This window comes from Lissotriton vulgaris, chromosome 2_1 (genome assembly GCF_964263255.1).
Source record: "Lissotriton vulgaris chromosome 2_1, aLisVul1.2, whole genome shotgun sequence".
In the NCBI taxonomy this organism is placed as follows: domain Eukaryota; kingdom Metazoa; phylum Chordata; class Amphibia; order Caudata; family Salamandridae; genus Lissotriton; species Lissotriton vulgaris.
The window spans coordinates 223,497,065-223,522,209 of record NC_141687.1 but is presented as its reverse complement, the minus strand read 5'-3'; the positions used below and the strand labels follow the sequence as shown (position 1 = coordinate 223,522,209).

At 42.0% G+C, this 25,145-nt stretch overlaps 1 protein-coding gene across 1 annotated transcript in view; it reads right to left on the bottom strand.

The window, feature by feature from the left end:
* ANKFY1 (ankyrin repeat and FYVE domain containing 1) overlaps positions 1 to 25,145 on the bottom strand; it is a 505,630-nt gene that overhangs the window by 342,446 nt on the left and 138,039 nt on the right. Inside the window, exons 5-9 of the mRNA XM_086954801.1 lie at positions 16,618 to 16,741; positions 8,038 to 8,187; positions 5,992 to 6,157; positions 3,272 to 3,476; positions 1,723 to 1,791 (exon numbers count right to left, since the gene is read on the bottom strand). Of these exons, the coding sequence (XP_086810927.1) occupies positions 1,723 to 1,791; positions 3,272 to 3,476; positions 5,992 to 6,157; positions 8,038 to 8,187; positions 16,618 to 16,741 (714 nt within the window). The remainder of the gene's footprint in view (positions 1 to 1,722; positions 1,792 to 3,271; positions 3,477 to 5,991; positions 6,158 to 8,037; positions 8,188 to 16,617; positions 16,742 to 25,145) is intronic.

Below are 25,145 nucleotides of genomic sequence, written 5' to 3'. Positions count from 1 at the left end.
CAGTTTCGTTATCCCACTTAAAGCCCTGCCCACACCACATTCCAGCCAGCTCATAATGAGAGCCTAAGTATACTGTGGAGAAGGAGCTACCTGGCAAGGACCGGAAATGGTGACATACGGGTTACACGCACCAACTCTGCAGAAGGCACGTCACCACGTCTCTCTTTCCCTCTCTGGGACAGAGCGGAGTTCTATAGAGCAGACTGCTCCCCAAAAAGGGTGTCATGGGACTGGAAAAAACAGATAGCGATTAAACCGGAAAAAATGAATAACCTACAGTTGCAGTCGAAAAAGCCCTCTTTTCAAATTTTTTCTGAGAGAGGAGCGCAAGACTGTAATTTTGAGGTTGGAAGGGAGACCACTCCATTGCGAGGCTTGAAATACTGGAACTTGTAGTTAGTTGCTCATAGAGGGCTCGCTCTGGGGATACTTCTCCGAGCAACTCATACTGGTGGCCTTACAGGGCCAGCTGTATGACAGCAGAGTCCTAGGGTTAGACAGTATAAACTGTCTAAAAATGTACCACTGTTGCACAGAAATTTTTGAACTCCGACCACCATACCGGTCTGTGGCTTTCTATAGGCCTTTCCATTAAACTTGCCACAGAAGCAAATTTCTGGTTTTTAAACCTATGTGTGTGTCATCAGGAAGTGTGTAAGCAAACTATGGAATGTTCATGGGAAGAAATAACCCGCAGCATCTTTTATTTTGTAGCGTCAGAGAACACCCTTCATTCCTGTCTAGCTCCGTTTACCGAGGGAGTACACCTTTGGCAAGTAAGGCCGTGCGCCCAAAGCAGAAACACGCCCAGGGCAAAAAGCCAATTTAAAGAGCAATGCTGCTGAAAACCTTATAAGAAAGACAGGATTACACGCAGCCCGCTCGTGTGCCTCCTCGTGTGATAAATAAAGAAGCATTCTCATGAAAGACTTTAACGATTATTACCAAGGCATACAAAACAAGCGAGAGCCCATGCTTTGTTCTCATGTTAGGTAAACAAAGATAGCGTTGGGCTGTCCACATGTGCGAACATTTGTAATCGATTGAACATGTGCACGGGTACGGAGGGACAAACAAAGCACATGCATTTAGAATGCCCAACTTCATCTTTGTCCCTCCGTACGCGTGCACATGTTGACTTAATTACAAAAAGCCATCGCATGGCGAGAGCAGCGCTCTGCGATGCGAAAGCCAGGCGAGACCTAAAAAGGAACTATTCAATTTATTTAAAAAACATAGTTAAAAAGTGAGCTTTGATTTTTGCTCAAATGCATAAAACAACAGGATGGTTAGCAATGCACTCAGCACATTAAATAACTCACACCACACTCATAACACCAATTTCGATGCAGCACAAAAAATAGATAAAAATGTAACACTATGGCAGGTAACATGAGATATGGTGAGGGTTAAGTACGTTGATAACCATAATTGGTTACATTTGAGCCAGAACCATATCTTACTTTTTAACGGTTTTCTTTCGGTGAAAAAATATATAAGACAGATTTGCATATAAGCATCAACAATTCACCTCAGTGGAAAAGTTGATTACATTTGATATTTTGTTCAGTCAAACCTAAAACATTCATCTATGGACAGATGTCCAAACCCTACTCTGCTGTGACACAGTTTAAAGCAAAATACATTTTCAACGCTGCCAAGCAGCCAAAGAGATCAACTATCAATATATTTCTATTGATTAAATCTTCTTTCCATACTCACTGTTTGCACTGGAGCAGCTGATGAAAAACCTGTTCATTTTTTGAACTTATTGCAGCGTGTAATGGTGTTCTTTAAGAAAATAAAAAAGCAACTATTAAGAAAGAATGAAGGAAGGAGACTATTTGAATTAACCTACATCAGTTACTATAGGCATGAGCATATGAAGCATGAAATATCCCACAACTGTTCACATTTTGAATGATAATGAACAGCCAACATCGAAAAATTGGTTAGCTTTGGAACACCCTGTAGTTTACTGTCCTTGGAAAATCGTAAAATGCAACCCAGTTCCAAGCATCTGGAATCTAGACAAGTATTAGTTAGGTATTCGAACATGATGAAGCACAGGGTGTTTATAGGTATGAATGTAATTCAGAACATTCAGACTACATAATGACTTTCTTACTGACTAGTGGACTAAAGTTAACTTAAAATCTGAATAAAACATAAAAAACGTTTCTACAGTAAATCTAAAATATATATGTCAATAATACTAAAGCAATAATTCAATTTAGAAAAAAAGCTTAAAAATACTATAACATTGCAGCCTATTTACTTATAAATCTAGAGAAAAGAGGAGTCTACCAGAGGACAACATGGTGTAACCGGAGGGTGAATACCCTTTTCTGTATCACTCTCTACTTCTTGGTCTTTACATGCGTTTTAACCGGTATCTCTCCACTATCCTGTTAAGCAACAATGATCCCTTTAACACAAATTATAGGCTGTATAAAGAGGTATGCCAGATTACATAATTTTCCATCTGTTCGCTATATTAAAAAATGTCATCATTCCTACATCTTCCATAATTTCAAAACAGTCAACTATCTCGTCGCTCATGATTTTCTTAAAGCTCATATGTATATTAATGACTGTCAGAACACCAGTTTATCATATTGCTTTGTAATTCCATTCATGCTCATACCAAAGTGGATCACCATAAATTGCTTGGTTTCTGATTGTGTGAGGGTCCTGTTATTTCATCCTTGCATCAATGAAGACTCTTGTGCATTAATACTTACTAGTTTCTACTTATCCCAAATGGACCAAACACATATACTCAGTTTTTTGATTTACAAGATGGAAGAATAAATAATTAGCCATAGATTGTGCCAACTGTGAATTGAATCTGGAGTGCTGCTACATACTAAATCTAGATTAAAAATAATTGGATTCTCCATAGGGAAAGTTATGAACGATTCTTCGATTATTTGCCCCTACTGAATTATCATTCCTACAACAACACAAGTATATGCTGCATTTCTGACCAATGCCACTGTACAAAACTGTGCAACTACAGACACTTTGTTTCCCCTCTTTTGCCCTATTACCAACATAATTCTATTCTTAGGAATACCTGTCTTTTGTTTCACCAAACTCATAAAGAATTCATTGTACAAGGTATTGGTTTAAAAAATATAGCATGCAAATGATTTTGTGACTGGGGCAGGTATGTAAAGGTGTAAAAGTAAAGAAACCTGCAAGTTGAAATTGTGTATTAAATAACAAAGACTGTTTAAAATCACACAAACACAACTGAGTGTCTCACCTTCCTTTGCTGTCCTGCATGTTTGGATTGGCTCCTGCTTGTAAAAGTGCTTCAGCAATCTGTGACATTTCTGTCATCACATCAGCAGAGCATTTCTTGGGGCATTTTAATGCTACAAGATGCAGTGGTGTCTCCTGATCACCCGTGATGGCAGCATTTACCAGGGCACCATTTCTAATGAGGAAATTGGCAGAGAATCTGTCGTCTTTCACAGAGGAAGAGAGAAAATTGATTAGTAGTTTGAAAAGTACAGTATGTATTGTCGTCAAACTCCAGGAAGCCTGAACTAGCTTATCAGTTTGAAATTTGTGCACAAATCTTCTATAATTATTCGTGCACTAAACAGTTTTTGACTGTAGAAGTGAAAGGTCCCTTATAATTACAATGAGCAGGGAACATGTGTACATCATACTCAACAGAGGGAATTAAGCTGCCATGGTTATCTCTCAAGAGAAGGCAATACTTGACTTTTAGGTATATTATGGAATAAGTATGTTAAAGCAAACTTTCTACAGGTTACACCCTACGATAATTTGATAAAGTAGTACAAGTGACTCACCTTAGGCACTCTTGTATTTATATTTATAATACTTACTTGTAAATTCAAACCTCTTCCTTTAGTCTTACAGAAGCACTCAACTGAGAGGCTCTTTCACCACTATTCATCATTAGCAGAGCTTCCCTAACTCAAGGCATAATCGCAGAAGCCCAGAGACGTCCATTTCTGAAGAACATATTGGACCATTACCAGCCCATAACTCACCTGCCCTTCAATGGTGAGGTTATCAAAAAAGCACTATATGCTGGACTCCAAAATCAACTATCTCCTATAATACTACTAATTCACCTTCAGATAACGAGTCAGCAGAGACTGCTACTTTACAAATCCTAAATCACATCTTCCTAAGAACCGATAATCTCAGTACATAACAGAACAACTTATGTTAAATATTTTGATGTAGCTTCAAGTTGTCAGTTAAAGTTTCCCTGTGAAAGTTGCTGGGTGGCAAAGAAGTAGCAAATGAATCAAGTATAGATGTCTTCTGTCTAAGCTGAATACTTAGGGTAGATTTCTTGTAATTGCTTCTGCCTGCCCACAATCGTTTGCAAGAACACACACACAAAAACGACATGCATCAACCCAGCAGGTGTGGTGACAGTTGTTTAAAGGCTAAGCTAACTAAGGTTCAACTATATTGCATGAGTAGGAACTCAAATAAGGCAGTGGCAAAGGTGAAGGATGTATTTTCAAACAGAAATGGTTGAAACAAGGACTGGATCGGGATGAATGTACCATTTCTGAGTTCATGGAATCGCTTTGGTTACTCAGCACAGTAAACGACAGTCATTTTGGTGGATTTTATACCGGCAAGCTCGCTAGGCTAAATCAGTAATTAAGCAAAATTCTCCAGGACTGGTCACCACATGACAAGGTCCCAAGCACAAGTCTCTTAATCAATGTGCCAGTATATCCTTCGAAGCTAAAGTCCTTCAAGAGTAGCTTCTACACTCAAAGGTTCCTCTTTTGCAGTTCCTTTCTCCAATACCCTGGTTCCACAGTTTTCAGGGATGGGCATCAAGGCATGAGGTAAAGCAGAATAGTATGACCCTGGTCTCTTGAAGGAGAAGGTGAGCCCCAATGATGAAAGGGACAAGTTAGAGACTCTGCCTTTGCCCTGACATAGGTCAGTGTTTTGTTGTAATGTGCGAAAACACCCAAAAAGGAATAGGTTTCAAGTAGCAAAGCTTAGCCCTTTTCAGAGAAACTAGACTATTTCTGTGGTGCAAACCATAAGTTATTTTGTGAACTCCTTCCAATAAAAAGGTGAGATCAACTCTGACTCAAAGTTTGATAGTTAATTCTTATACTAGTACAACTACCAAATCAGACGATTTCATGGAAAATGGGGCTGAGGTTTATCTTTTGGTTTTTAACAAATAAGAAAACAAGATGATGTTGTAGGGTATGGGGAGAGTAAGAATCTTTGTGTGGGAAACAATACCTCGCTGGCTATGTCTCTACCATAACATTAAAGCAAGCGGATCAATGTCAGGGCCAAGCGTAATAGTGAAACGGGACTACCTTGTCATGTGCCATTGCCCACATCAAATGTAAGGGATAGATAACCATTTACCTGTACCCTTACCATTAGGGAATCATACAATAGTTACGTCAGTCAGCTGAAATATTGCCACAGCCCCATTTGGCGCATGATGGCAAACAAAAAATGGCATTCACGTGAGTAAAAGGTCTTCTTGGCGTCAAGAAGCACCAAGACTGTCCAAACCTCTGACATAATGCCATGGAACATAGCCAAAAGATGGAAGTTGTTAGAGGTGGCTCTACCAGGAAAGGACCATTTTTGTCATTAGAGGACTGAGCATGTTGGCTAGCAAGCGATTTTGTCATTACACTTTGTAAATTGAGGTCATTTATAGACAAGTTATTTTTTTTTAAACATAATGGATCACCATATAGAAAAACCTTGCCTCTTTAGAACATCAGATTCTGGCTGGAGATCTGCTTTTCCGAGAAATTAGGTTACTTACATTATTTTTTAAATAATTAAGTTGTATACAATCAATAATAATGGTAAGTATTGCAGCCAAACTGCAAATAATGAAAGGTAATGAACCTGCCATTGAGAGAACACAGAACACCACAACAATTGATAAGGATTTCTCTTTCTAGGGGTAAGATTATTATGCAGCACGCTCACCTCGTTGTATTGCTTTATGAAGAAGACTCCAGCCCTTATTATCGACCATGTCCACATCTGCTTTATTATTCACGAGGGTAGTCGCAATGCTCTCTAGCCTCCTTGAAAGGGCCAGATCCAAGGCCAGGTCTCCATTCTTATCCAGTTCATTTAGTTTTCCAGGCAACTTAAAAACAAAAATGTACGCATTTATTTCACTGCAAATAAGCAATACTTACTTCATTGATTGGAAGTATACACGAGGATAACACAAGTAAATAATGACTAGCCAGTGCTGTTGCATGCCATGTGGGAAATTCAAGGAGTAAGTCATAATGCTCTTTATATTGTTTAAGATAATGAGCATCAAATAAACCCACTATAGACGCTGCTTCAAACAACCTCAAACAATCACAAAATCTATATAAAAATGTATATCCAATAATGGAAATGTTTTTTATATTTGCCTTTGTTATTTGGAAATCAAACAATCGGCCACTATGCAACACACTATTAATTACCTCTTTACACGACATTCAATAAAAACATACAAGACACATAAACCTATTTTAAAACAAAGATATTCTCAGAAAGTCAATTCTGAAATCTATTTTTTTTTTTTGCGATACAGATCATGGTATCTTGAAAGATTGTGAAGGGTGCTGCAGGAAAGCAAGCAAGCAAACAGGCCTGGGACACCTCTTACACAGTCAATAAAACTCATTGACTTTGTGTTAAATACTAGAATACAAGCATTATATTTTGTCTGGTGCATAATCTGCATAAAAGAAAGTTCTAGAATACCTAAGGTTACTTTGTCTAATGTAGAGCCAAGAGGGGCATATCTATAACCACGTTTTCAAAACAACCACTGACTGTAGATGATTCAATTTATATTTGTTAATGCAGATGAAACTGCACACTGTGACTCATCCAAGTTCTAGGTGATCCAAGGAGATTTCTGTTCAGTTTCTGCATGAAATCAATTAAATAACCTGCACTGGTCATAAACTCACGGTGCTGCTTTAGCGGCCATGGGGTCATTCTATATTGTACGTAACCCGGCAAACTCTTCAGCATTTTCTACAAGATAAATACCAGCTTGAAAAGGAATATTCTTTCATTTGTAATGTCCTAAACAAAATTCTCAGATTATTGAGAAAGAATTACGTACTCATTAGGTTCTTCAGATGATGCAAGATTTGTCTTCATCATAAACCTTTCTGTAGTCCATTTCCTTTAATAGACTTGTCTGTTCTTGCTTATTTAGACTTAGATGTTTAACATGTAAACTCTCATTAAATTGTCAGTTCTATAAACTGATAGGAATCCCAAGTTGGGCATGATTCATTGTACATCTCATAATGTAAGTATAAATATACATTTGTGATGATAAATTATAGTATTTAAATGTATCTGAATGGATATTCTGATAACGTTTCAAGAATCTTTCTCTACTGGACTAGCTGACTGAATTAAGCAATAAAATTTGAAGTAATGGAATGTGAGTCTATGTAAATAAGAGCTGCAAAGCTTCATAAACACTTAAAAACGCAAGTTAAGGCACACTTTTAACCTGCCAGATGTATCAATTCACTTCAGTTATTATTGAGCACTATACGAGTGCTATATATTTCTTAGCTCTATGGAATCACCCACATTCAATAATCATCTCCAATGCAAGGAGGATCTCACATACTTCACCCAATGCTTCCCGAACTTGCCACACTATTACTACCAACCACGCTTTCTAGGGTACCAGCAAACCTGACAAAGCGACCTTACACTTTTCACTCACATGTGTAAAACAAATTCCACAGCCATCACGTACAACTCCCCTGGCTTCCCACATAAGTGTGGACATACATACTGCTGACCAGCATATTTGGTAAAAACTCAACAGGTACTGGTTGTTTGAACCACACCAGTAGTATTAATTAATGTGTAACATATATATAGCAAAAGACAATATGTCAAATAACATGTGCCTATATGTGTGCATAGTAAAATATTTCTTCTACTGGTAATGCTTGATGTAGTGGTAAAAAAGTTCAATACTCAACATACCTGTGAATCCATTTCTATCAAGTACAAAAATACAACATCTTCCCTTTCCACTTTAATGGCTTTGTGCAATGGGTACTCGGTCTTGGATTTGATCATTTTGTACAAAAGTTGTGCACTCATGCTGCTGAAATCTTCTTTCCGCAGGTCATCCTGTGAATAAATTGACAACAAATATTAAGAAACAAAGAAATGGTGAAAACTATAGCGAAACATCTACGTTAGGTCTTGGATCAGTCCTAAGTTATTTATAACCTTGTATTCAATTAAGCCTTAGTTAACAGCATTTTGGCACATTTTCCCATCACATACCTCCCTAAAGAACAAGTTACTTAACTTTGGTAGCGCCTTATCTGACAGAGACTATCTAGCCACAGATTCCTTACTTAACAATATTCACCAGGCGTCAGTCAGACTGGATCTAGACATTTTTCATGAATAGTACCCTGAGCACTAGAAGTAACCTGTGGGGTGCCTATATAGGCGCCACCCCAGCATGCGGATGCCAGTTTATTTGTGTGACTTTCCACAGTAGAAATGGAGAGCCACAAAGAAAAAGGACCACTGGTGTGTGGATCAAGGGTTATTAAAAGGGAATAGCCCTATACCTAGAGATCTGTTTGCGGAGAGGATGGTTGAGTTGGTAAGAAATCTGGAGCTAGAGTCTCTCCCAGATAAGGCATTACACCAAAGGTAATTAACTTGTTTATCTGATAAAGGCTTCTAGCCGCAGATTCCGTCCCCCAGAATAAATACCCAAGCAATAGCTCCCCATTGGCGGATCTGCAAACATAATTCAAACCCGGAATTCCCGCAGGACAAATTGGGCAAAGTGCCCATCCCGACAGACCTGACTGTACAGGCAGTAATACTTGGTGAACGTGTGCAGCAAAGCTAACGCAGTGGTCACAGCCTTGGGTCTGGTGAAATGGGCATGCAAACCCTCATGGGGTTGCTTCGTGGCCTATGCTTAACAGATTTTGATACAGAGCACGATCTCTCAGGAGATAGCCAATTCTGTACTGCTCTCTTTCTGGGCTCCGACATACCCCATGAAGAGTAGATCATCCATCTGGTACTCTCTTGTGCCGTAAAGGTAGAAAGACAAAGCTCTTTTTGGGTACAGTCGATGTAGTCTCTCATTCTCCTTAGAGGGGTGAGGCAGAGCGTAAAAGGTCTGCAGGGGGATGGCCTGGGCTAAATAAAAGTGAGTGACCACCTTCTGTAGGAAGGAAGCTCTAGTGCGAAGTACCATCTTCTCTGGGAAGATGTTGCGGTACGGAGACTTAGATGACAAAGCCTGGAGCTCACTGACCTTCCGGGCAGATGATATTGCAAATAGAAAGGCCGTTATGATAGTAAGGAGCCTGATTGGACAGTTGTGCAATAGCTCGAAAGGAGCACACAAAAAATGTTAGAACCAAATTTATGTTCCACTGACACAAGATGAAGGGTGAAGGGTGAAGGCGGGAACAAATGTTGAATACTTTTCAGAAACCTATTGACAAGTGGGGGCTTGAAAAGGGATTGCTACTCTGGCAAAGATAGCCTTTAACGCTACCCAAAGCAGAGCCGTGTTGGACGAGAGAAAGGATAAACAGAAGGATCTGAGAAAGTGGGGCAGAAAAGGGGTAAACCTGTTTTTCTGCACACCAGGTCTTAAATTTGCCGTAGCAGCAGGCATATACCATTTTTGTGGAAGGGTGCCTGGCTGCCAAGAGGACAATACAGACCACAGACGAGAGGTCGATAGCTGTCAACTGTCGCTGCTCAATCTCCATGCTTGAAGACTGAGCAGTGACAGGTTCAGGTGGAGAACCCTCCCCATCTGCTGCGACAGAAGATCCTACCGAAGGGGCAGCCTGATTGGAAGGCCGATGGCCATGCTCCACAGCTTGGGATACCCAACTCTCCAAGCCCATTGTGGAGCTACAAGGATGACTTGGGCCTGGTCAAACTACAGCACAGGGCTTAAAACCAACCTTTATCACGGACATCCCTGCCACACCAGGAGACAAAATTTCAAAAAACTTCGACAAAAAGTTAAAAAAAAGGGTCAGTCTAAAAGCGACTGAAAGTAGCTCTTCTACGGATCTGTACTGACTGGCATGGAAAGGAAAGAACTGGAACAGTGCTGGTGTGGTGCACATATAGGTACCGCACACGTCACTTCCGGCGCAGGTGACGCCATACGAAGCTGAACAATGCCACCTACTGGCGCACAGGAATACTGGTCAGAAAAAATGTATGGATCCAGTCTGATGTCTGTCTATAATATATATATATATATATATACACATCACCTACTAGCAATAGCCAGTAAGTAGTTCTAGTTAGGACCAACGTTTCCATAGGAAAAGCGTTTTTTTGTTTTGCCAATAACTTTTGCATAGCTTGAGGGATCTTCACAAAATATTCAAGAAACTTCCCTTTTTGGGTTCAGCTGTTGTGTTGAAAGTTTCGGGGTGATACGTCAAGCAGGGGCCAAAATAAAAGGAGGTACCAAAATGCGATTTCCCCGTGTTATGTCTATGGGGATTTTTCATTTTTCTTACATGTCTACAGCCTAACCAATGAACGGAATTACACCTAATTTTACGGAAAGCTGGATGCTGGTTCAGAAAGCAGGCTTGTTGTGATCTGGTGTAAATCCGTTCAGTTGTTTTTGAGATATTTTACTTTAAAACATATAGATATCTGGGAGGCGACTCGCAGATCCTATTAAAATTTGATTGGCTGCCAACACTTCAACCAGGAAGTGTTGGCAGCCATCTTGGGACTCAGCTTGAAGCAGAGTCCCACAAAAAACGTTTTAAAAAATAAAGGAAAAAGGCAGGGTAGGAATGCCCAGACACCCCCAAATATGGTGGGTTTTAAAGCATTTTAAAAAAAGAAAAATGTTTGCAGCAAATTTGCAGGTCCCGGCGCGTCTTTTTCATTAAGCCTCCAGGTGGGCCAAATCTCAGAGGCTAGTTTTATAATAATGTGGGCAACGTGCCCCAGGGACCACCACAAGTAAACTGATGGAGGGGAGGAGGCCTGTATGGCCTTCCCCGTAGCCCTGGGGACCGCCACCGCCCCGGGACGTGAGAATTAAATAATGTGGGGAGGCCGCGTAGAAACCCCACACACACAGCCACTGGAACCGCCTCCTCCCCTGGGATTTATTAGGAATTCATGAAGGGCCACGTGCCTCCACACCGCATGCCCAAAGCCTCTGGGCTTTTACATTCAATATTAGGGGTGCTGCGCAGACCAACCTCAGCCCCAAGGCCCAGCCACCTCTCTATGGATTTAATCAAAATAAATGCTGGGCATGTGCCCCCACATCGCCAGGGCTTTAACCTTCAATATTGGGGGGGCTGCGTGGACCACCCAGCCCCAGGGACAGACACCTCCCCGGGGCTTAATTCAAAATAAAAGCTGGGGCAAATACCCCTAGGGGCCCACCACCTCCCCAGGGTTTAACTTTCAATAATGGGGCGGGTCACCCGGCCCTCCAGGGGACCGAAACCTTCCCCAGAGAAATGTGGGTGCCCCATGAGAGCCCCTCCACAGTCCCAGGGCCCGCCATCTCCGTGAGACTCAAATGATATAATGAAGGGGGGGGTCTATTGCGGACCCCCAGGGACCACCACCTCCCAGGGCTAAATGACAGAAAGGAGAGGGGTCAATAGGGTCCCTCCCTGGAGCCAAAGAATGCCCTGAGGGCCGCTACACCGAAGTGCAGCCCCTGCAATGTCCCAGGGTGCCTACCCCCGGGAGATTGCAGTTTGATATGGCTTGGCGGAAGCTTAATTGCTCCGGCAAAGCCATAAACTCTGCTCAGCTTCTAGTAAGTGAGAGCAGAAAAAATGCTCTCGCTTACTACAAGCGGAGCAGAATTGCTTTTGGACAGAGGGAGCTGCATGTTCAGCAGCTCCCTCTGCCCAAAAGCAATGCCGGCTCCCGCAGGATGCAGGGAGCCGGCAGGGACACTGGAGGCCTTCAGGCTCCCCTCACGGTCCCCAACATAGTATCTGAGTGCCGGGGTAGGACCAGGGCAACCAGACTAGCGGCCGGGCCCCAGGGGATGGGGACTCCAGGGTTAAAATCTGCTTCGGAGGCAGAGCCGCGTGGTCCCCCTACTTTTTATATTCTTTTTTTTATAACGCGACAGACCCGGGGGATAGGGCCCCTGGGGCCGAAAATGACCCAGGAGGGCGGGGTGCGGGGGCACACAGCCTCTGTCCATTTAAAAAAATTTAAAAAGCAGAGGCCGGGATCTGGAGGATGGTGTCCTCAGGGCGGAAAATGGACAGGGAATGGGGGGGGGGGCATGCAGCCCACATCCCTTTAAAAAAAATTGAGGGCTAAGAAGCCCTCCCGTTACCTGCAGAAAGTCCCTTACAGCAGGATTTCTGAGAGCTGATCAGAGGTACCGTACCTTTTCTCTACCACTCTGCAAATGCGACTACTAAACAACCATAGAAATTCCTCTAACAAACCAAATGTTACAGGGACGTTATTGTTAGGAAATAGAATTTGAAAAACCTTAGAAATTCACTGAAAAAAACAAAGGTTACAGGGACGCTATAGTTCAGCTGAGATTTCACTCGTACAAAACCAGATAAATTCAGAAGTTAAAATTACCTGAGCTAACTAGAACGTAGGCCCCAAGAATGCACTGCTTTTGACCTCACAGATTACATCACTCATGACATGGTCAGTGACATCATGAATGACATCGCAAATGACATCACTGAGGACATCTTCAAGTGAGTAAGTGTTTAAGAGTTCATGAGTGTTAAATATATATACTAACCTACAACAAAAGTTATATTAGTATACTAGGTGTATTAGAACTGAGTGATACTACTTCTAATGTATATTAAGTGAGTGGTTGAGTGACTATGCATCTTTGTATGCATGGGTGTATAAGTGGGTGAGTGACATGCTGTGTGGGTTAGTGACATGCTGTGTGAGTGGCGGTATTGGTGAGTAAGTGGGTGTGTCAGTGGCTGTATGAGTCAGTGGCGGTGTGAGTGGCTCTATGGGTGGCCCAACTGCCCCGAAGCTCTGCCAGTGCTTCTCCTTTCCGACCCTGAGCTCACAATATGCATTATTATTAGCAGCATAAGAAACAGTAACAGTTCTGCTAATGCACCTCATTTTACAGCAACTACTGCGATGCCAGCCGCAGGACGTATGAACACATTGCTAAGTGCACATCAATCTGGATCTGTAGGCCTTTTGCTACTCCAGAAAAAAACACTGATAAATCAGTGTTGTCTCAAGTCTGACTTGTAACATTCCTGACCATACAAACTATTGTTTTCACACACCCACCTCTTCTGTAAGAGCTTTCCTCCAGGTCCTACTGAAGAAATGCTAAGGGCACAGGGAGAATGAACCTGCTTAAAACTAGGAAAGGAGCTCTACGAGAAAAAAAGACTGAAGAAGCTCATGGAGACAGATAGAGCACAGACTTAAAGGCCACTGAGAAACAGAAACAAGGAGCACAGACAGAAATAACATCAGGTAGGAAATAAATGAAGCAAAGAACACACAAGATACAAAGAGCACAGAGGCAGGAGGGACACAGACAAACATCAGATACAGAAAGGGCACCGAGGTAAAAAGGGGAACGGAGATATAAGGGGCAAGTGGCACACTCAGAGGAATGGGAGCATATAGAAATCACATACAGCTTAGCTTACACATCATACAGCAATAGGCCAACAACTCCACACTGCCATCAGACAGTGGGTGCATTGCAGCAAGGAAATCAACTGCTCAAATTAATAATACATTGTTTGCCTTGTGTCTGGGTGCTAGAATTTCAGCGATAGACTTCTCATAAGGGCACTGGGACAGCCACACCTCTGACCATCAGTGCCAAGCATACAACCTGTCATACATATCCAATGCTCCTGCTCCACCTGCTAGAAACTGGGTTAATGCCCAAAGTGGCCCAGCACAATGACCTGTTCGACGTTTGCCTTAGAACGAACCACACAAGAGGCGGTCATTCATCCCTAATTTGCACCCTATAGACAAGATTTTCATGTTCCAGCTTTACTAACAACTGACAGAGTGGGCATACCCAGTACTGTAGACGATTCTCTGGATCAGTGTTTGGAGTGTCATCCTCCATATTCTTGGTGAAATCCAATTTGGACCTCCCAGGCCAAAGAGCAAGTTATACCTGCCTCCACCTCCCAATCACAAGCATTACAGAGCGCATCTATTCTGAATGCTTGGTCCAGTGCCACGCTGCTCGAGGTAATATCTCTGCTTTCTGCCCAGTCCAAAGCCTATTTAGGTGTAGTGAAGTGAAAGCTGCCACTGGCCACTACCCTAAGTCTGCCCAGAAACAGCAGCATTTATTTGAGGTTCATGGCCTGAAGCTGCTTCTTTCCTGTATTTTAGCTGCGCTTTTGCTGCTGCACCAATGAGGTGCCCATTGGAAACAGGACCATATCCACATTTTTGTAGAATGTAGGGCCTATTCAACTGGCTACCTGCAGTGTAGTGTCTCTATCCCTGCAGTTCAACACACTCGCTATCACTATCTTAGGCAGTTCCCACTGCAATGGATAAGGTACCGGTGTTATGTGTGCTCTTTCAAAAGAGAAAAAAGTGGAGATGCCTCTCTGGTTCAGACATTATAATTTCCAGTCCTCCACAAAACGTTTCATGCTGTGGCCTTACACTTTCTCTGCCAATCTCACCAGAAGTATGTTGTTTTGCTGATGCTTACTATCTGAATCCTCGGCACATAGCTTCAATGGCTCGCTAACGCGGAGCTCTCTCTCCTGATGCTTGTGCCATTGTATTTACAGAGGGTCCTCAGTGGCTCAACTCTCACAGATCCACTTTTTAGACTATGATGAACTGCTCTGCGTTTGCCCTCGGAAACATACACCACACCCCACTGACCTTTTCTGCCTAGCGACCTCTCAGCAGTAACACTGCTGCATCATATCCACAGCACACAAGGAGATCCAGCTTAGGTCTAGTGCACAACCATGGGCCAACAGTACACAATTCCGTTCTCTGGTTCAAGACCCAACCTTAATGGCAAAGGTGTATTTTCACTGGAGGGAGCAATCACTTCCTGCCCTATTGGTTGCAGTTAATCTAAGTGCTGACCACTTTATCTGCTTGCAATGCATACCATTGCAGCAGCACAATTCAGAATCGGGTATCACCAGTGTTCAGCATCATATCGGGTCCCCACTCTGACTAGTGCTCCCCTTTCACCCTCCTCCCACAACAATGAGGCTCATTAAGTTTGAATTTAGTTGCCTCTCCTTGTTCATCTCCCTTCACCAAAATTCAGCTTGTTAGTTCACGGCATCCAGTCAGCAAACGGTCTCAGCTGGGCCACAACACTTCACTGGAAGAATTTCAGGAACACAAAGCCGCTACCAAGACACCAATCGACGCAGTTCTGGGCTCCAAAGGGCCATGCCCTCATGGCCAGAACTGCTTCTGCTGTCAGCCCTTTTTCAGCCACAGATACACACCTAGATACATACCTCAAAGCCAGTCTTGTGCAAGTCGCACAGCTGAGCAAGGGGAGAGTTGAACAAGTCAGCTGTCTTGTCTATTCACTGTGGAGCCAACCCCTGGACAAATGGCACCAGCAAATACAGAATGAACTCAGCTATACAACTTCACCAACTGTGTCGAATGTGCCATGCATGATTGGTAATCAGTTTATCAGTACTGGAGAGGGTGATACCGCAGCGATCACAATGGAAAGTCTGCTGTCCTTATAGACTTGCATGGGTATGAACGGCTATCACCTTCAACTATTTTTTAAAAAGCACACAAATGCGGCACTCTACCAGATGTAGGAGCTACCATGTTTTAACGGAAAGCTGTGGCAAAACATGTTTCCTTAATTAAGGCTGGATAAAACAACATTAAAACAGACAATGGAGACATGAGCAATTATGGGTTCCCAGCTAAACTGTGCTGCATCCAATAATGCAGGTCTTCATGTGCTATGCCTTCAACCCATTCCTGCAAAACATTATGGTCTAAGGCAACAGTAAACTACTCATTGATTCCCCGATTCCCTCCCCGTTGTAAGGCTGATCATTTTTAGTCTCCCCGATTTGCTACTCACTTTTTATTTTAAATGTCCATTCAGTTTCATCCATTGATTTTCATCTTTAACAGACTTTCCCAATAACTGCTAATTTTGAATCATCAAATCTCTCTGCCATCGTTTAAAGCATTTCATATTGTATTCGGTAAAAATGTATAGAAAATCAGATAACGACAATTAAAAAATGACAGTTTGGAATGATCATCTAACATTCTACAACTTAAACTGTTAAAGAAAGGCCATTGTATTTGTGTTGAATCAAGTATTGGACAGCCATAAAATCAACAAAACCCAGTTAATAATGCAATGGAACTTGGAAGGCTGCACCACGGAAATAGGTATTGGTGGTTGTAAGACTGCTTGCACGGATGCAAGTGCTAGATCATCATATACTGCTTGCGTAGGTGCATGTGAGGAAGAAGACCTTCAGGCTTACTGTTTGAGCATCATATGCATCTCTTTTGTACAAAGCTTACACTTACCCAGTGACTAGCAATGATTTCCGCACAATAGTTCAGCAGCGTATTGGCATTCAACTCCTCTGCCGTCTGGTAGAAACGTATGCAGTTCCTGACATTAACCAAGGACATCACTCCCTTTTCACACCTATTAAAATAAAAAACAATATGCTAGTGTGGACAGTCTCAAGATAGGAAGATTCTCGTGAAGACAAAGACTACAATTTTGTAGCCTTATGCAGACATAATAACATTGCTCCCAATAAGTTTTCTAGATCATTCTCCAAAAAGTTGAGTTTTCTAGAACCCCTGGCACTATGCAGCTAGTCAACATGCCACCTCAAGCAATACTGGAGTGAAAAACGCTTCAGGGCACAATCAATCCCATGAGACATTACAGGGATAGTTAGTGCAACCCCAAACCCGCTCTCATTAAGGAATAAAATACAAGAATACGAGGGATATATTTTAAAAATAGTAAAACCCTATTCTAGTGCATGAGCATTAGAATTCAGTTTCAACGGAAAAAGACTCCAGGGACAATCCAGATGTATGACCATGGTGGAAGAAGGTATCTGTTGCGAAACCAACAGCAAACACAAAGTCATTGGTTACGGTGATTAACTGGAAGAGGATTATGTCTTCATTTTCAAACCCTGCATAAGAATCATTCTCATACAGTACAGGTTCTTTTAACAGGATGATTTCAAGAGATGTAGGCTCTTTTGGTGGCTCATATTAAACCGCAATAATAGTTTAAATAGTTGGGATTGTTGAAATCACAGCATCAGGTTCATCTAGTACCTGGTGTAAAGCTGGGGAGACAGCAGGTTCCTCAATCCCCGGAATGGGATGTAGGGCTTCACGCCCTCTTCTTGGGATTGCTTTTGCAGCGTAGGGACAGAATGTGCTTATCTACTCCAAAGGCACTGCTATGCCAGTGGAGGTCTGCTGAACAGAATACACAATGCTTTTTAATGTGATCGATCAACACCTTCCGGTTTATTGTTGAGCCAGACAATGGAGGCAAGATTACTGTTTGAGTGCCTTTCACCACAACAAGTGGAACAGGTGGTCTGAAAACTTGTTTGTCAGATTATTTCTTGCAATAACTATCCCATTTAGGGTAGGCACACATCACAGCTTTCAGAAGCCTTTTTCTCCTGTAACAGTCAGAGTTCTTCACATTTGCTTCTAGTTTCTTGAACATTCTGTAATAAACTTAATGGTATCAGTGGGTCAAATGTTTTGACTGAGCCACCTTCTGAAGAGCATTTCATATGGGGTGTGACCACCTAATATTCCAATGCTCTATTGCTCTATTGACCCCATATAGATTATTTAGCCAGCTCACTCCTGTATCCAATAACCTAGTGATCAACACTCATTTAAGCGTACCGTTGGTGAGTTTACCATCTTTGTTACTTTCTGGGCGGAAAGCGTACAAATATAGCAGGCCTATTTCCAGAGCAAATATCATCCATAAACGCCTTAGCAGCGAACGCAGGGCCACTGACTGAAAGAAAGGTAAGAATTGCTTTTATTGCTAATAGCCATTGCAAACCGTTTATGACTTAGAATAGTGGCAGTCTTTTATGGCCATGGCCAAAGCAATCTAGAGCATGAATCAACAGCATCCGATATATATTTATAGCAGTATGCACAGCGGTTTGGACTAATGTGGCTGTGGAAGATTAGGCCAAAGGGTTTACCAGATAGGAAGGAAAGACAGTGCTGATTTTGTGACAATAGAGTGTTTTATGTGTGGAAAATAGTGCATAGCTGCACATATTTTTTGCAAGCTTTATACATATGACCACCAATATTGTTGCAGAAACACAAACCAGCATGTGCAGGGAGTATCCCTCGTGAACTGCTGTAATTAAATCTAACCTGGTGGGCTCATTAGGAATATATCCATCCCGGATATATACATAGAAACCATTGGATCGTTATCTTTAGTGAAGATGTAGAAGTATTGGAAAGAAATAAGAGGGCTTTCCTCTTTTCACTATACAAAAATTACAAGAAGAAATTGTGGTCTAAAATTGCCCGCACACTGTTTGTCCTACTACTTTGAACATTGCTCACCCTCAGGGTCAACTATTGGAGAAAACCCCAATTTTACTTCAGAAATATAAAATTATAGGAGCACATTCACTTAAGAGTAATAAAACTTTTTTCAGCTACAAGGACAATATGCTAACTAAGAGCTCCCACTATCATAGTGTATATTATGCACTTGTAATCAAAGCCAATATTGCATGTGAGACCATATGAAAACTATTTTCGCGGGGATGACACAACGTTCCTAACGGAAAGAAACGTGGTATAACGATAAGCAACAGTGCTGCTATTCAAATAGGGGAATTGTGACAAATACAACCCTGTGTGGTATGGTGGAAGCTGGTACGAGTGCCCTTAGCTCACACCTGCCAATTCGCATTACAAAACAAAATTTATTGTCCAGTGCGGCAAATAATGAACCTCGCGCCTTGACGAATTTGACACGACATAGCAATGGCAATGAAACATGTTGGCCTACTTTGACAAGGTTTGCAACATGCGGTGCTTTTTAACTTGAGTAAGCGCACAAAACGTGAATAAAGAGGGTAAATCTAACTGTGAGACTTATCTCAATTTTAATTTGATGGAACACATTGTCCTTTGTAAATTATGGGGTTCTTTGTTTTGGGGCAGTATGTTTTTTTTTCCTTTCTGCTCTTTCTGTCTGTATGCTGGACACAATTCTCTTTTTCCAGTGAGTGTGCAACCAATGATGGCATACTGGTGAGAACCTGCTGGTAGCCTCCCTGGTGCCGCATACGTGAGGTGCCCACTTACTCCTTAAAAAAAAAAATGTATGTGTTCTTCACTCCCATATTGTGGGGTAGGGTATATACTTACGGATTGACTAATTGCAGTTCATTTTTAAGATATTTGAATCGGGGGTTTTAGGATTGGCCTAAACTGGACATATTGCCAGAGATTGGTTGAAGGTAGATATCCCCACGTTGGAAGCCTTTCCTGAGAGAAAAATTATTTACTCTCTTCAAAGCCAGGCCAATATTGTATTGACAACTAGAACACAGCCTACGTGTTTCGTCCCTGTTTCACAGGACTTCTTTAGGGCAAACTAATCAGGCATATGCAATACAAGCTCACAGCAAAACAATGAGTCCCTCACACCAGGGTTCAACTACTCGCCAATGCTCAACACGACACAATCCAATTCACCGCATATTGAAAGCATATTTCGTCCAAACAAACGATTCCCATCAGGTGTTCCGTACCATAATCAGTTTGTATATTCCAGTTTTCCACATTCAATTATTATGATTGAATAACCACAGCCTTATTATGATGGATCAATCACAGTCTTCTTGTTGTGATTAGAAGGGTCACGAATTTACGTCAGTCCTTGCTTCGCTACCCCTAATCGGTATCTCGTTGTTCCCTGATACGAGCGACAAGACGACATCCACTGGTGCCTATACAGCTATTAAAATATCTGCATTGATTTTGGTTTCAGATTGTGTTACAGCAGCTATCTTGATGGTTTACACTGTTTTCACAGCAACTTCTGCTGCACAGTTCTCTATAGCGTAAATTCCTCCACTTTTATGAGCTATGGTCTGCTGTATATGAACCGAATGAAGCTCATATTGAAGGATTATTACATTTGCCTAAAGTTGCTTACTTTCTCCTTTTACTCTATGAATCCATTTAAGTTCCTAACAGGCAATTTCTCCAATTTAATTGGCGCCACCGAACAAACACATTTTCCACTCTACCCTTCAGGCTTTCCTCTGCCCCTTGGTGCCTCACAAAGATTCTCAAACTGGCAGTGGACTATCTGCTGGCGCAAGCGATGCGCCTTATTGTCCATCTCGAGGACATGCTCTTGTTGGCTCAGTGACCATGACAACTGTCGGTCCATCTGCAAATGGCGGTTACCCTTCTTCAAAATCTTGGTTTCGTCATCAACCACAAGAAATCCCTGTTGGTTCCCTCTACCTTCTTGTATTTAGTGATAAGACTCGACCATGGCCACTCGGAGTCTACCAGCGCGGAAGGTGACTAAGATCTGTCATGAATTGGGATGGACTTTAGGCAGGAAGCATGTTTCCCTAAGGCCAATCCCCCGTCTGGTGGGCCTACTTTCGTCTTCCATCCAAACGATCTTTCCAGGCATTTGCACTACCGGCCCCTTCATACAGCATCTGAAGGTTGCACGCTAATGAAAGGGTCTCAACCTACTCTCAAAAAGTTTCCCCCTCAGCAAAAGCGAGCTACGAGATTCACTGGGTGCTGTCCCATATGGACACTTGGAACTGAAGGGCAATCTTGGCCTCGGACCTGATCATAGAGTCAGACGCTTGCAGATCAGAATGGGGCGCTGGATGTGGACAGTGTTGCACAGGAGATTTGTGGTCTTCTCAAGAACAGATATTGGCCTCGGGACCAAATTCAGTCGTATGTTCTCTTGAAGATGGACAGCATATCGGCAGTCCGGTATATCAACCACTTGAGGGGCACACAATCCCAAATTCTCTCAGAGGTGGCGACCAGTTTCTGGCAATGTTGTTTATCTCACCAGATTTTGGTCACAGACTAACATCTACTGAGTCAGGAGAACCAGGTGGCAGACCAGCACTCACATCACTTTTGGGACTCAATTCTATGGACACTCCAACCAGAGATCTTTGTTATGATAAAGAGCACTTGGGGTTCATTTTCTATTTACTTTTTGCGTCCAAGCTGGATCATCAACTGCCCACGTTTGTCAGTTGGAGACCAGACCAACTGGCAGTAGCTACAGGCGCATTGCTCCAGGACTGTTGCCAGGAGAAGGGCTACGCATATCCTCCATTCGTTATGATCACTCGGGCTTCCGCCCAGATCAGTCGCCAGGAGGCAGAGGTGGAGATGATCACTCCCATTTGGAAATCTCAGTGTAGTTTCTGGTTCTTCTGGGATCTTCCTATTGGTCTCTCCCTGTTTCCAGCTCTACTCCTCAATCCAGATCAGATACCACACCGGATACTCCTGGAGGGGTCCCTGTCCCTGATGGAATGGCGGAATACACAGGCCACTACTCCATCCCGGGCCTTTTGCGCAAAGATCAGGAACTCCACTCAAAGGCATAGGCTAATAGCCATGTCAAGCGATATAAGTTTGCTTGGATGCGATAAACCTGTTGGTGAGTTTGACGGTGTTTGATCCTGTGGTCGCAGAGGAGTACAAGTCCTCAACTTCTTGACTACCCTGGCATCGGAAGATCTGGCTTATTGCTCCATTAATAACCTCTTTCCGTTTAGCCATATCGGCAGGGCACGCACCAGTAGATGGTTCCCCAAAGGGGAGCACCGGTTTGTCTGCTTACTTCTTCGAGTCTTATCCGTTGCTGGCTGATAGATAAGCTATTGCTAATACTTAGAGGGGTAATTTCAGTTTGATAAGGTGACTTGATGGCTGTTTGCCGGTTTAAAGGCAACTTGGCTCATTTGCTCTCTTTTACCGTAGGGACAGAGTCGAATAAACAGGAGGCATAATTCCAGGATATTGGCATGGCTCACATGCAAAAAGAGGACGTTGGGGCGTAAGTGAAGGACTATATTGGAGAATGATAATCCCTGATTGGCTGTTACATGGACTCAGTCGCCATAGGTTGTTGAATTGTTGTTGGAATCCCAAGGGTTCATGGGAATAGTAGTTCTTTTGTATGTTTAAAAATTGTCAAAATTGTAAATTGATACTTGTATAGCGCACTACTCACCCGCAAGGGTCTCAAGGCGTTTGTACGAATACCGCTGTGGAACCCATCCTGTCTTTCCCTGTGAGGCGTCCACTCCTGGGCACCCCCAAGGTGGAGGCCAGGCATCCTTACCGTTGTGGGGGCCGTTGTGGAGATTAAGCAAGCTATTGCCCAGAGTTGCAGAGTGGGACTCCATGATTGGAATAGGCACGAGGTGAGAATTGTCAGGTCCGTGGAATTTTTTTGAGCCCAAGACCCGCCGAGACAGGGAATTGAACCCTGGTCCCAGGCTAGACTTCTGCATCAGGGTCTGCCTCTCTAACCATTGATTCACAAACAAGTGGTTCTGTTGGGTATGGACAATAATCTCTTTAGGGTAGGCTGAAAACAGCTCCAAAACACACAACAAGCAAAACTCTCTGATAGGCAATGTTTTTATATATATTAAAAACAGGAGAAAAAGACAATATATTGGAATTACTTCATTCCACCACATTACTGACGAGTACTTATCAAATTCGTGAGTAGTGACTGTGGTGATTCAAGTGACAAGTGCGATGCATATAGTGACACTTATATACAAAAACATTTATTTACAATAAAATCACAGAGAAAGGGACCGGGGGAAGTTAGAACGATGTATTTTCTATTGTTTTGTGGCCAGTATTATACGAGTAAATGTTCCAAGGAAGACAAGTGGTTAGTGTCCATATTCCTGGAGTTAACTTGGCCAAATGTAGGAGCGTCGACGTTTCGACCCTGGTTGCGCCCCAGTTGGTGGTCGCGGCGGGTCTTTATCAAGACAGGGGGGGGGAAGGGGATCGGTCAAGAGGTGATTTATTCCAGAGGGTAGCCCGTTGGTCAACCCTTGATGCAGTAACATCAGCGATGAAACTCCGCGATGTAGCAAAAAGCGATCTGGATATGAACGCCAAACGAGCTGTCCGTGAGAAGTGCTCGTGGACAGCTCGTTTGGCGTTCATATCCAGCGCGGTTAGCATGTCTCTTCAAGGTATGCACCGTTTTCTAATCCTCTAAAACCCCATTCACTCCCTGATAAGAAATATAATGTAGTTATTCCATTCATTTTCCAGAATTTTATTGATACAGTATTAGAAAATTCTGTGACAGCCAACTAAAGGAGACACACCGCTCCACACCTCAAAGGTATCATTCCTATTTGACATCGCATCATGTATGCAATTAAAGGGTTCTTTTTAAGGATATACAACATTGATCATAAGTTCAGTACCATAAAAAGTCAAAACAGGTTATTAGGATGACAAGTCAACCATACCAATTGAAACTGTATTTCTCTGAATTTTTTTTCCCAGAAGCATCTTTTAAATTATCATAATGAATCTATGAATGCTAATTCGAATCCTTTCTAATACAGATGCAGATTTGATTCTATCATAGAGACAATAAGAAGTGATTGTTGAAATTTTAATCATTACACAAATATTCTTTTTTCTCTTGAAACCATAAAGCCATTCTAAAGAATGTTTTCAATGTCTATAGGATTCAGCTTTTGCAATGATTTACAAAAGACTCAGACTTATGGTACTAGATTAAAACTAAGCACATTTTCTGAATGACCTAAAAAATAATTTGTTCGACAAAAAGATATCACGTGGGACATACTTGGAAGGTGTTTGTTCCTACGAGCATTTAATGTATTTTATCCACTGCAGAGTTTTTAGTTTCATTTATGGATGTAATTAAAACAATAATTTGTTCATTGATATGTATTTACTGTTTTAAATAGGGAGTTTTTGCTTCAGCAATTGAAACATCCTCGTCCTGATGATGGTCTTTTTGACATCTGCAACCAAGACCGAAACGTCGACACTCCATCAACTCCACTAATGTTGTTTTACAACACATATTCGTAACCACATTTATTTGATCATTTTGGGTTATGTTTTGTTTACTAAATAGGAGCTGATGTGTTTCGTCATGAACTATAGATAAATTGTGTTCAATCTTTGTTCATGATCTGTTGCTATAATTAATTTGTACATCTATCTCCCACAATTTGTTTTCAGTAAAGATTTTTTCAAACAAAAAATCCCTTTGCTCTGCTTTTCTTCTAACCTTCCACTGATTCGTTTATCCATTTAAAGAAATATTGTTATCCAGTGGATACAATTGAGTGTTACCATGGTACAACTCAGAACTAAGACTGAATGATCCAAAAACAAATCCCTTGTAGCACCTCTTTGTGTTGAATTATGCCGTCAAGTGGAGTACATAACTTAGTCTGTGTTCACAAAATGGAGTGCAAGAATAATTGCATCAAGTAAAAGTTATGGTGCAGTACCTCAGGCATTTGTTAGACTGAAGGTTAAGCTATAATAAGCAAATCAAAAGTGGTTATCTGCTCTTATAGCAGGGTTAAAGAAGCCAAACTTTGAACCTAAATTAAAGACGACCTTCCCAACAACAATCACATCATTATGAAGGGTCAGTGAATTGCAGGTCCTATCGGTTCATGACCCAAATCGCTTTTAGTTTCACACATACCTCTCACACCGCGAGTGAAGAAGAAAAGGTATTGCTTCCTCAGAAGAAAAAGATAATAGTTATAAGAACTAGATTAAAAGAAGAAAATCTAATATGGAAGTCGCGTGTAAGGACATTGGTTGATTGCAGTCGACGTCACAGTGAGTCCTATTGACTCTACCTCTGATTGACTCCAGAAGATAAAACTTTGGTTTTGGGGATACGTCTCAAGGACCAGACCACTACATATTGGAATAATACACAAGCAAGTGAATATGGAATAGTTTAC